At 29.5% G+C, this 14677-nt stretch overlaps 1 protein-coding gene across 2 annotated transcripts in view; it reads right to left on the bottom strand.

Moving 5' to 3' along the window:
- LOC113548786 overlaps positions 1 to 14677 on the bottom strand; it is a 139268-nt gene that overhangs the window by 27540 nt on the left and 97051 nt on the right. For both annotated transcript variants that reach the window (XM_026949853.1, XM_026949852.1), the window contains exon 7: positions 1875 to 2096. In XM_026949853.1, coding sequence (XP_026805654.1) covers positions 1875 to 2096 — 222 coding nt within the window. The remainder of the gene's footprint in view (positions 1 to 1874; positions 2097 to 14677) is intronic.

The following is a 14677-nucleotide window of genomic DNA, read 5'->3' as shown; positions in this document are numbered from 1 at the left end:
AACAAGTGGCGGTGGTGGTGGTGGTGGTGGTTTGAAGTTAATTCTTTTCAATGACTTTTAATTGCTTTGAAATCAATTAAAACAAAAACTTTTTCACTTTTAAAATATGCTTACCATAAGACAAAAGGGTTATAAAATACATTATTTTAAGTATCATATTTTTCTGCCACAATATAACCCCTATTTGGAAGTTTAATATTATTGTTCTTTGAAAGAATTAATTTGCCAGACATTAGTTATGGTTTAAAAGTTACTTCTGAGAAAACTTTTTAACAGTCGTGCGACACTCGGTTTTGAGGGCGTCATAAATCACAAAGTTTTTTTTTTCCCAAGACATTAGTAAGTATGACGCACCCCTGAGGTATACACCTTAAAATAACATTACACTTGGGTTAGGCGAAGTTTTAAGACTATTATAAACTACCATTCGATGAGACTTTCGTGTCACGATTACATGCGCTATGACGTATACATCAAATCGTAAGACTTGTGAAATATTGTATGTACACGAGTCGAATAAATAAATCAAAATAAAATCGAAAAAAATATTTTATTACTTATATAGGTATAACATACCTATCTAAAATTATAAAATGTATTTTATTCTAAAGCACCTACAGGTACATGCTAAACTTAGAAATGTAAGTCACTCATTCCATCTCACACTTTTTAAATAGAAAATATTTTACCTTTTCATTTATTTCTATGGTGTAAATAACATACGAGATAATTAAAGTAAGGAATTGATATGAATAGATTAAATATTTAAATATAATATTATATACGTATTCATTATTTAATAGTTTTTGGAGATTATTTTTTAAAACAGACCATTTGTAAAAAATGAGAAGGAGAAACCACTATTGGTACTTAACAAAGACTCTGATCTCATATTTTTCACTTAAGTACATGGTATATAGTGTTGTATTTTAATTATATATACATATGAACTCACAGATAATTTATCGAATACGAAAAACGCATCGATGTGGAACTCAATTTGCTAAAGTGTTTTTGACATTATTCAAATTGTAAACGTTATTATTATAAACATGAGTAAAAGTTTAAAATAAATTAAATAGGGTTTTCTATTGAATGAATAACTTAACATTCAAATTTAAAGTCTTAATTTTAAAATAAGAAATCTTCAATTTAATAAAAAACAAAACGAATACTATAATATTATAATTTAAAATTTAAATGGTTTTTTGTAAGTTAATTATAACTTTAAGAGTTTTATATACTAAGTTAAATTATATAAGTGATGACAAATTTTGATCGAAATACAAAAACACGCACGATGAATAATTAATAGAACTTTTGTATAAAAGTGTTTCTAACTTAAATTTGTAACGAATTTACAAGAAATCACACTGGTCTTTATTTTTAATTAATGCACATTAAAAAAAAAAAAATACTATTTGAAATACACTATGCTTCTATTTCATAAGATAAGAGTTTTTGAAAAAATTTACCGTAATCAAATGTATTTTCTTAGAAAAATACATTTCCCACTTGAATTAGAATCTAAAATATAATTGCTTTTTTGATGTATTCAGAATCAAGAAATATAATAGAATTTTAAGATATTCAAAACTCCACATGGTTGGGTTGTGTTGAACAATTTTGTTAAACCACTGGTAAAATAAAATGTAATACCGATTTGAAAATAACCAGCTATTAGATACGTTGAATAAAAAATGCACAACACTAAATAAAACCTTAATATAGAATTAAACCTGATATTATAAATTATATACGAGTACTTTAACTCAAGCAATTTCATCGGATGCATAAAGATAGAGATTATGAAATAGCGTGGATTTGATAACGAGAGGGAGTGCGTTCGTATGGCATGATTGTTCTCAACTTACCTCTGACAAACTTCATCGTTCTTGACCCGTCAGTGGGCGATGACATACCATTACACGTTGCATCGCCTGACTGGGCCATATCGAACGTGCCACCCATAGATTTTCCCACAACAAAGCACCGATACTTTTCTTCATCCGATGATGTAGGCGTGTGTTCCAGCTTACCGATCATGTACTTCGTCGATCCGTCTTTCCACGTGGCCAAACATAACAGTTCCTCGACTATAAAATGATAATATTAATAAATTAATGAAACATCGAGAGTAAAAAATAATAATATGTAATGTACACGTGTTTAAGAGTATATACTATTGTTCATATGCTAACATTTAATGTTGGTCAATCAGAAGGTTACGTATAATGGCAATGATATTGGCATAATGAAGTCTACGTATGAAAATAATATAACTATAGTGATTTCAAAAAAAAAAAATAAATAATTGACTGTCGAGGCCCGATAATAAATTATATAATTTATTAAATAAATCCAGTATTATTAATACATACTGGATACTAAATTGTAAATGGTTGATGAATTATATAGTTTATATAATATATGTATATGCAACGACTGATGAATACATTAAATACGCAATAATTACTCTAATAGGTGCAGTATAAAGTGTTTAATATATTTAAAAGATCAAACGCATCAGCATTATTACTGTTATTTCATTCTACCCTCGGGACCTAAAAATAAATTAAAAATTAGTTAGAAAATAGAAAAAACATGTATTTGATATACATAATTTGTTTTTATCGTTATACATATAATATGCTAATGGGATTTGTAGATAAATACATTTATTATTTTATTGAGGTGTGATTTCAATATTTTCATTTAAGGGTTATGTAAAATAAAAATGAACATATGATATTTGTGAAATATTTAAAAACACATTTCATTTTTATGCAAATCGTTGGAAATTTAGGCCAAACAGTAAACTTTCAAGTACATTGTGTTGCGTTAGTAAGGGAAAACATACAAATTAATAAATTAAAGATAATTTGGAAAAGATCCAAAGTAGCTTTTTGAGTTTCTAATAATAAATGAACATTTCACTTGCGTTTCTTTCTTATTATATGCACAGAGATAAAGCATATACTCAAAAACATTTTTTCTCTAGAGCTTTTGGTTTTAACATTCAGTAAACTACAATAATTAGATACAATAATATGTCATCGATGTGCATACGACTGAAGTGTGAATATAACAAAAATAAAACAAAATAAAACTACACACCAAATAGTGAAGAAGACGACTTTTTAGATTTGTATGTATGTAAAATACTCATAACACAATTGCTACTTTTTAAACAGCAGCCGTTATAGGATACCCGAGCAATTTGTAATTTTAAGTACGGTTTTATTTAGGTAGCTTCAAACAATTATCGTTAATGACATTCCACTTGGAACGAGAAAAAAAAACAACCATGTACACATTTGATGTGCTTAATTCATTTTTTTCTACAAGGAGTGCGCTTCAGAATTCACAGAATGTGAATAAATGATAAGTATTTGTAAGGGGTAGATCAAAACACGAGCACCAAATAAATTGCTTTGGTACAAGGGGCGCGATTAATGAGAATGTTTGTATTTAATGGGTGAGACCATGCGAGAGATGAAAAATGCTCGTATTTAACAACTGGTCGGTGTAGGTAACACAATTAATAGGAAAAATTATAATGTAATTGCATAGTATCGCCTCGATAACAGACTTCGACATTAGACAGATTATAAAGTACATTATTTGCAGAGTTTATTCATCCAGCGGCTGTACTGTCATATAAAACGGATTTTATTTTTTTTTGGAAGCATTGTGTAGCAGAAATTCAAATCTGATAAAAAACGTTAAAAAAATGTATGATTTTACTAAATTTGTAGGGTTTAGTTATATAGAATAGATAGCAAAAAATTAAAACAAAATATAATATAGATGCCAATGCAATTTAAACAAAAATGTTTGGTTTATTTATTTATTGTTGTGTGTATACAACATGGTTAGACAATTGACAAAGGCGTATATAGTTTTATCATATAACTGTAGTGACAGAGTGTAACTGTAACTGAAAGGTATAATAAGACACCGTAAAATATAAAGTGACAAAAATCCAAAATTGTTTTAGATAACTTAAAATATGTAAGACTGTATAAATTAAAAATTATAAAAAAATAAAAACAAAACACGGCCGTGTACGTGTCACTCTACGCGCCGGTTTAATTGACGTGCCGAGTTGTGGATCTGGACAGAAAGCGACATAAATTTCTAGCTTAATAATTCAAGTAGAGTGAGTTTGAAACTAGCGAGCACTTCTGTACGTTAACACTAAAAACACATATACACGTACACACATACATGGCCGCTCACGGTGACGACGAAAAGTGAATGGTGTATATGGTTAAACGTTTCAATTTATTAGAAGACTATAAATTTCGTAGGGATCCCCGGTATTCCGAATTATTATTCTTTGGTTTTTAGACTGCGGTTATACGCGTATCGCGTAAATCACGCGATAACAACGGGAAATGCGTGGCGTATCTGTTTCAAGTGTAAAATATACTCGGTGTAAACGTCGTTGTCGTTATACATTAACAATATATAATATATATATACACATTATGTATATTGTATATGTATTATGTATATATATATTATCATATGATTTTGAACTATTCCTAATGCTCGCCGCCCTTACATCGGCTAATAGTGTTTTGCCCGTGTAATTTATGTGTCTTGAGAACAACAACTCAACACAATAGCCAAGCCAATACTACTGCCACCGCTCCAGACCCGGTAACTTTATCGTAAAACGCGATTCATAACCTAACATTTTCTTCTTCCGGTTTGCATGAAACTCAGACAAATCCAAGGCGATAAATTTTCATTAACTTCACTACCGTATAACTAAACTTATTAAATTCCAAAAGAGATACAAAAATGGAAAATAATAATACAAGTATTTTTATGGCAGTGACCTATATTTGAAAACAATAATGGCACAAACAAGTAACATATAATTTCTGTATTCAATCTTAAACTTATGCACTAAGGGTAAGATTATAATCACGATTGTGGAAAAAATTACTTGGTTTGAAATAAAATAATCTGTAAATATTATTTGTAAATTGCGATCACGAAAAATAGCTATTTGCTGTATAATATATTGATGTTTTTTAATATTTATTAAAATACCTAATAAATAATATATATTAAATGATTTTTACCAGTTGCAATCAACGAGAAATAGAAATAATAAAATATGTTGAATTCTGTTTACTTATGATAGACGATTGTACTATACAAGATCACCAAACCAAGATCAATCATGATATTTACCCCTTTTTTTACTAACACAGTTTTTAAGTTTATAAATATAGGGTGATTGGGATAAATTGTCGAAGTCCATTTTTGAAATCGACTATTTAAGTTAGACATACTATAATACAATCATTAAATTATATATACCGGTATGGTTGTTTATCACTATAAGAGTCAATGTGTTTATACAATTTTCCTTTCGTATTTTAATCATTAACATGTTTTTCTCAACAGTGTATGAAAAATTTTATTTTTACACTAACTATACACATTTTTTTTAATGTTTACTGATGATATATATTAGTAAAGACATTAAAAACATTATTTAGTTATTGTTTCATCATAAAGAGATTAGTTGACCTTTTATGAGTAATATTGGGGAATATTTATTATGGTATACAATATGAGTACGAGATATTTATTTTCATTTTTATATAGATACTTGTTTTATTCAAATTAAATAACTTTAGTAAATTAATTTTAATTATTTTTTTTCTATTCATGTTTCAGCATCTTCGACTTAGGTCGAGCTTAATACTAAAGAAAAAAAATTACATACAATTTTTATATTAAATTGAAAATATACAATTTTGGTTTGTTTGTAGAAAGTGATTGTTTTGTTAATGTTGACTTATATATATTAATAAATAAATAATAATAATTAATAACTAATATTATATATTACATTATATTATATCTTTATATATTTACAGCGTTAAAATCACACAACTCGAAAAATTTAAAATACAAGTATACAAAGTAAGTCAACTAGTCTCGGTCATCCTAATTAAAGATCAAATTTTCAAATTCTTATGATATTTTATACTCATTTAAGGAGTTTTCTCTAAGGAAATACTAACTTTTTTTACAGTTGAAAAACCCCTTTTCTATACTAAATTATGATAATTTTTCTGGAAATTCTGACACATCTAAATACATATTTAAACACATAGATTTTGAGTTATTAACTTCGTGTACTAAGTATAAGTGATCTACAGTGTGCATGATAATGGATTTTAAATATGTAGGCTATGGTGATAAATTATTAGTAATCCATCAACATTTATAATTTGTAAAAATGGTTCAAGTATTATAGATACCTAATAGATCAAATATATTATATCTATATTATATTTTCCAATTTACATTGATATTAATTTCCATAAATTTCATATTTGATCGACAGGTATAGATGAATATGATTATTATTGCACTGAATACACGAATACACCAAATTCTTCGACGACAATACTTGGATAACTTAACGAGATGTTTGGATGAAATACTGATCGAATTTACCAAAAACTGATGTTTGTTAAAGTTGAATTATTTATTTGGATGTTTGGTCTGTCAAATTTGTTCAAAACAAAAAAAAAAAACTACGCGGTAACGTTATGCAATTTGTTATCGATAATTTATTATGCGAAAAGTTCTTGAAAACTTTGAATTCCAATGAGGCGCATACAAAATCTATATGATCACGATAAATCTAAATCAAATAGATGGCGAATTCATGTATCACGGAATGCATTACTGAAAGGAGCGTAATGATAAAAGTCAGTACAGTGTCGTGTAGTACTAGTTAACATGAATTGCCTATCCGAGAAGCCACGCAAAGACAAGTTTACGGAATTATTATGTATTATATTTTTCAATAATTCACCATAGAATTCCATGATGGTTTTTATACATTTATACTTTACCGTTGTCTCGGCAAAATGCCGGAGAAATGCGATTAAAAACATGCAAGGCTTATTGAACCTTTTATTTCTATTTTTTATGTGTATACATTTTTTTATTGTTTATTTGACAAAAGCGGAGCCACACGGAACTGTAGCGTGGCTCTCACGCTAAAAAAAAACCAAACAAACAAAACAAAAACAAAAAAGCTGAAACGGAATTCTATTAAGCTCTGAAAGCTCGAACAATGGGAGGAGGAAAATAATATTTTACTTTTTTTCCAACCCACCAACCCACTTTTTTAGACAAAAAAAATCATCAAAAAAAAAAAAAAAATAAAATAAAAAACGCTGTAGTCGCGTGAGGAATCGCCTTTTGGGTTTTTGTTGCAGAAAAAAAAACAGACCATAAATAAATATACACTGAGACGCATATTATAACCCGGCGCCGTATGATAAATACGTTATGTGCGCGCGCAAGTCACGATAGCTGGCGATGGAGGAGGCGCATAATATTCAAAACTTTTGGTTTGTCGATAATTATTGATATTGCCGAAATGCCGACTTTAAACTTTTTAGAAACTGAAAGAGATACAACAGCGGTAAGGTTTTTTACAAAATTATAGCCCAGTACATAATCATACATAAATAGTAAACGTATAATGTATATACTTCTTATAAACATATAGATATAAAAAAAATAAATAATATTATTTTATTATTCAACAGCTGTGTACCTACTGTGTGTATATTTGTATTAGATGACTGCGGTTATGGCAGATAACTTGAGTTTCGTTTTATATATTTAAAAGATATGTATGACGTCAACTTCAGTTTAAGTTTTGAAATGTCGAGAAACACAATTATTAAATGGCGATAACTTAATATGAATTAAGTTTTTTGTTAAACAATCTTGATTGAAGTAAAATATAGTATAAATAAATTCAAAACAATAATTAAACGTATCTATATATATATTTGTGTGTGTGTATGTTTAGACAAAATATTTTGAATTATTTACCAAAAGCGGAATCATGAATGTTTAAATTTATTGCATGCAAATGTTTTTCAAGCCATTAACAAACGCCCCAAACAAAAGGTAACGTATTGTTATTTTTATAATCTTTATTTGATCGATAACCGTACGTACACACGCGTAGCGCGTATAGCGTGAAATATTTCAAACGATTGGAGCAATGTCAATGGTGTTCAGTTACATTTTATATATTTGATTGTTTAGCTTTATATTGGATTCGATAAATTAGCCTGATACTACGTCCAAAATCAGAGATTTCAGAGAATATAATTTTAAATCACTTAAAAAAATCAACGATGTAATAAATGTCACTATTCAAAAAACTTTAATTGGAGTTTTTTTTTTTAATTTCTGCTATAACAAAACTAATGGCTTATGTCTATTTCACGTACTAAAAAAATACAATTATACGAATCTGATGTATTATATTACAGTAAGTATTCAGTTCAAAAACCAAACTAACAACAACCGGGAAACAGCTAGAGAAGTGGCCAGTAGGCATAATGTGTAGAACGAAATTCATAGAAAATATGCTAGTAACATATTGGCGCGTCATTACGTCAATTATCATGCTAGTTTTTGACTTTTTATTATTTTGGGATCGAACGAGAGCGTAGTACGCACGGTTACTTCGCCGGAAAATGCAAATGCACTGCTCCGAGGTAAGCCCCTCCTTTCTACCGTGAGGGACAATTTCGTGTTTATTTCGCGTGCGACACTATATACATACAATAATCCGTTTTATTCAGCAAATCGATATCATAATACTTGACCCAATTATTGAATATAGTATAAATATACGCAACCTACTCCCGAGGATGTCTGTTTTCGTAGCGATGGAGAGATGTAGACCATATCACAGCAGGCTCCGTATATCCACGGACCATGGATTATATGGTTTATGTGTGTGTGTGTGTGTGTGTGTGTGTGTGTGTGTGTGTGTGTGTGTGTATTCACAAATTATACAAATCATTGAAACAGTTTAGATGTTCACCAGTTATTATAAATCATTGTGTCGATGAATAAAGATATATAATATTCGTATATTACGTCACACTTCTATACCTATTATGTATGTATGTATATTATATATAAATATACAATATATTTAGATATTGAAGACTTTATCTAAATATTTCGACTGTTTGCCAACTGAGAAATTGGGGACACGAAATATTACATCTGTCAACACAAAGACAAGTATTATATGATTTCTAGTGTTGTACATTATACAAGTATGTGATAGACGTAAGTTTTTAGGTAACAGTATATACTTCATAAAGTATAACAGTTTAGAAATGACGATAGTCAAGTTATAAAAATATTTTACAAGGTGCGTTCAGTTGTTTTTTGTGTGATGTTTATTATAATTTATGTAGTAAATAATATTAAATATTCTAGAATAACATATTACCTATATATAATATAAACTTTAATTTAACTATTTAATGTTTAAACTTTATATCACTGGGTAAATAGTGTTTACTGACGTATTTTACGCCACGGAGATGGATATATCAAACACTAGATAGAGTTAAGGGATAAAAATGTACAGATTTTTATAATACACTCAAACTATATAATAGACACACTTGTAAGCTTAATACGCATATTTTTGATAAAAATAATAAATAAGCTATGGAGTAAACTAAATGAAAATAAGGTTATGTGATTAAAACGGTAGCCGACTGAAGCTAACCATATATCTAATTATTATGTTGACTATAGTGTGTTTAGATTATACTATACTTATTATGTTATCCTATGCCGGGATTAGTAACCTTACCTTAAATAATTATTCAATCACAAAACATGTAATTTATGTTCCACTCCATCCACTGCTATATTTAACATATTATGTGCAGTGTATAGGTGTATTGTATTTTTATTTGTCTCAAACATTTTATGATACAGGAATATGTAATATCAAATATGAGGGTCCGTTTACTAACTGAAAAACTTGTAGTTACTATACACGGGTAGCTATCCATATGAATAATATTTATAATATACCACATATTTAAAACGATTGGGGAGAAGACTAAAATAACACAGACCGACAGCCGTCAGGACATTTGTCGTTTCGGTGTCCGGTAAAACGCGGAGGCAAGTATAGCGCGAACAATCGTGGCGTGTGTAGTTCGTCGATGAGTGCCACAATGTGCAGCGCTGGCGGCGGTTAGCGAAGTTAGTAAGTCTCGTTAAGTGGCAGCTTGATGGCATCGTCTGAAACATCGCTACGAGGCGAACATCTGCGATAAAATGTTTATCATATTATCCAGTTTTCACCCATCTCACCCCACCTATATGTCGTCCGATCTTGTACCCCCATATTCCCAACCAGCCAACCCATTCGTCCATTTCGTCCGACTTGTCTGGTAAAATTTTCACGACTGTACCGCACTTCTCGTCCTGAGTCCTAATGATGAAAGTTTCGGACGCGGCAATCGTGCAAACGCCGTAACGGTAACTTTTCTTTGAGAACAAACTGCAATATTTCATTTCCCGAGATAAACTTTATCTAATTCTTTTTTCCGCTTTTCTGTTTTTTTTTTATTATTATTTTTTTTTTGTTTTTTTTTTTTTACCATTTGATTGTTGAACTTACTTAGATTTAGCTTATTATCAATATTATATTCTCTTAGAAGTTGTTTCAATAAATACAATGTTTTCGACCAGTCTCGACTATCCTACATAAGATTATCTTCAATCGCTTACTTAGCGCCTAATCTTCTTATTTGTTATTTTATTGGCAATCAGATGAATACAGAACTTTGTTCTCCTTTTACTATTCAATAACAATCAAGACAAAATTCATTGTTAAAGCGATATTTTCTCGTGATAAATTAGATAAGTTGATTATAAAAACAGAGGATATCAACAATTACAAATATATTAATGATAAAATTGGAGTTTTAAAACGGCTGTAACCTCGAACAAATAAATAGACTCAGCAGCATATAAATAATACACGAACAGGGGAACCCAATTGAGTACAGCTTATATTTTTGAACAATTCAATTAAGCACAGTTAGACGAATGCAACGTTTTCTTACATTTTCGTAAATATTGGTAAAATATTTTTTTAGAACAACAAACGTGGTTGATTTTATAGAATATACAGTCCACAATTCTACAAGACTTAGGTACCAATAATAACAATTGATAATTTTGGTTTTACAAGAAATTCAGGCTGAAACAATGAAGATAATTAATCAATTGAAACTAACAGTTATAAAACTATGAGTTTTATTGAAAAAAAAAATAAATTAATGTAACCATAAAAACTTGTGACAAATATTTAAGAAATAAACATTCTAATAATTTACTTAAATATTTGTTAAAAGTGAGAAATATTTAATTAGGGATAATATTTTAAAATGTGTGACTCACTAATAATATATATATTTATTTTGAATGACATTTACAAATAATTTTATAGAACTTTAAAGGAAAAAAAAACAAAATATTATATAAGAAATACTAGTAAAAATATATCATACAAATTGAGAAATACGTATTTATTTAATATATAAATAATAAAACAATACATTGTCATATATTTATTTTATAAATAATAAAAATGGCAACGTTGTACGTATTTCTGTAATCAATCGTATTGTATTTTTATATTTTTTGGATTCCTATTGTTTGATTGCGTCTGTATTCAGTCGGATCATGAAAAAGGTAAACTGTAGTACTGTACTCAATGGAGTTGTAGCCCACACAAAATGTTATTGAAGCATTTGAATCGAATATCGGTGCAGATAAATTCTCAGATGAGTCATATATCTATAAATAGTGATGGTACGCGAAGTGTTTTAATAATTGTTTCTAATATTTATATTTTAAATTTATATATTTTTCTTTTCTTTCTTTCTTTTTTTTTTTTTTGAGGGGAAATAAAATTAATATACAATTACTTATTATGTCTAAACATATATTATAGCAGAAGAGAGGACGTGACACCATTGAAATGATTTAATAATAATTAATCTATATACAGGAATTCACTTTACAGTGTGCAAAAAAGTATTATAGTTTGAAGTTTTCTATAATTGTAAATTAATGAAAATATGTAAAGTAAGTGTTAATATAATTTATAGTACCTATTTATTTTATACAAATCAATAATTATTATGTTTAAGATTATCTCCTGTGAACACAATATATCGTTTGTAAAATGATAAATTATTTAACACATTAAAACTGATACTACTTAATGAATGTATAGCAATATAATACATCAAATTTGATACTAATTGTCGTTACACAACACAATAAACCACATCATGTACACATATATTTAACACAAATCTGTCTACAGGTTAATGCCACTCCTCTACAACATCTGGTATTAAATCGTCTTGAGAATACATATCATATTATTCGAAGGTTATAAACTTAAATTCAGTACCTACACATGATAAAGTATTTTATATTTGTACTATTGCTCAACGTAAATAAATTATTTTTCATACCAACTACAACATAAAAAGTAAATCATTCAAATATAAATAAATACTATTAAGATATTAAAAAAAAATATTTTAAAATAAATATATGCTGATAAATAAGACTAAATTGTACACTATTTACTAAGACAGTGTAACTGTTTGTCAACAACTCGTGTGAAGTTGTGATTCTATACCGTTAAAATGTTAGTCTTAATATAGGAATAATAATAATAATAACAATAATAATAAAATGAGACATTAGTAAATATAATACATAGTTCATTATTATATCGAAGGAAGTTAAAAAATGACAGAAATTGAACGCTTCCGCGTAGAACCCTAAATTCTTCTGCCAAGCTTACTCGAGTGTAACTTCCTTTCAGTATAAAACATATCTACCATGAAACCTTTACATTCAAGACAAAACGATTATCTTATTAGCCATGATAAAACAAACACTAATGGTTCTATTCAACGTAAATGGATAGATTGTACTATACAGAAATTATGATAGTCAAACGAAATATAAATTCAGGAAATATATGACTGGAGTAAAATAGGTACTCTTCAATAACAAACATAGAAAATTATAATTTCTTTGAAATATTGTTTTGTTGAACTTAAAATGTTTACTTTGTTTATATTATTTAACCGCATCAATCGATATGAAAAAGTATATTTATTTCATAATATTAGAGCAATATGAACCTACAAAAACAAAATGTTATATTATCGAGGAAATAAAAAAAATAATAAAATCGAGTACAAAAATAATAATATAAGTAATCTCTAGAATATAGAGGTATTTTAAAAATTGAAGTTCAGCATACGATTTATAGTGTTCTGTAATATTTCTTAACAATAAATACAACTGTGTTGTGGAACCACAATGAAAAGGTTAGAATAATATTGTAAGTTTGTGTATTCATTATTTTATTTTTTTGTGGCACTCGACATACTAAAATAGTTCATTAAATAAAAGGTTTTATAATAAGAGTAAAGGGAAAAAAATAGTAGTTAACACGGAATGTGAGGAATTCTCACGTCACGCATTTTTTAGAAGAATTACCACTTGTTGCCCGGAGCAATAAGGGCGGCTACGGCGGTCGTACTTCTGCATACACTTCAAACGAACCCCCTCACCACAGCCACTGTGCACTATGGGCCGTCACAGATCTTTCATAGGACGGAGGGTTAAAAAGCTTTTGTCTTAGATCTCGTGCAGACGACGAGTTCCGTTACAGCGGTACTTGATAGGCATGTGCATGTGTGTGTGTGTGTATTATGTTCTTCACTCTCACCGCCCGGAAAGGGATACGGTTGTTGTGTGCGTATTTGCACTTTGGAAATTCATTAAACGTCGCTGTCTTCTTCGTCTCGAAGAAAAAGTTCATCTCGCCCGGTGCGAGGCAACACGAAAACAGTTATTAAGTTTATTAATATTAACAATACGTAAGAGGATTAAAAACTACTGTCGCGTGCATTTGACTCTCGCGACGGCTTGGCGGACGGCCGAGGAGAGAGATACGCACAACACAAACAAAGTAAAAACGAATTGCGCTCACGGGCACACGCGCACAGTCGACGGCGTTATGGGTTCGGTGCGCGAGAGAGGGATCGTCTCCCCGGGGCCGGATGTCGGCTGGGCGGACGGGAGTAAATCGTCTGTGCGTCGCGCGAAAGGATTCCTTTGTTCGTGGTCGAATAATGGCAGTTATCTGCCGTCGGGTCCGTTAGCGGTTACGATATTCCCCAGCCTCTGGCCATATCTCTGCGTCATATTGGTGTAATGCCGTGCCCCATACATACAGAGGTACTTACCCGCGGGCCCCGTCTGGGCGTAATATGGTTCAGACAGATCAGCCACCGTCCCGGCCCCGGGTATATTTGTGCGCAATTGCACTCGTTACACAGTTTAATTATTATTATTATAATTATTATTACGATATAGAATATTATTATATAGGTGTACAACTATAATACTTATTATTCCCTACGATAATAGACGAGTGGTTCCTCAACTCAACTGTTCATACTACGGACCACTTTTGCAGGTTTTTATATTAATTACCAAATATTTAAATAATTGTTATCGGTTATGAAATTACACTATATTATTATTATCGTAAATCACTAATGAATAAAAAAGATATTTTATTCACCACCGCCAATTAAGAACTACTGATATAGCTAGACCTTTATATATGCGCATTATTATTGAACTGAATTATTGTAACCGTGACCAGAGTGAGGTTTCACTAGTACTTAAAAAAAAAAATAATAATAATAATAATAATAATAAAATCATTACT

Source organism: Rhopalosiphum maidis, chromosome 4, assembly GCF_003676215.2.
Source record: "Rhopalosiphum maidis isolate BTI-1 chromosome 4, ASM367621v3, whole genome shotgun sequence".
Taxonomy (NCBI): Eukaryota; Metazoa; Arthropoda; class Insecta; order Hemiptera; family Aphididae; genus Rhopalosiphum; species Rhopalosiphum maidis.
This window is presented reverse-complemented; position numbering and strand designations above follow the sequence as displayed.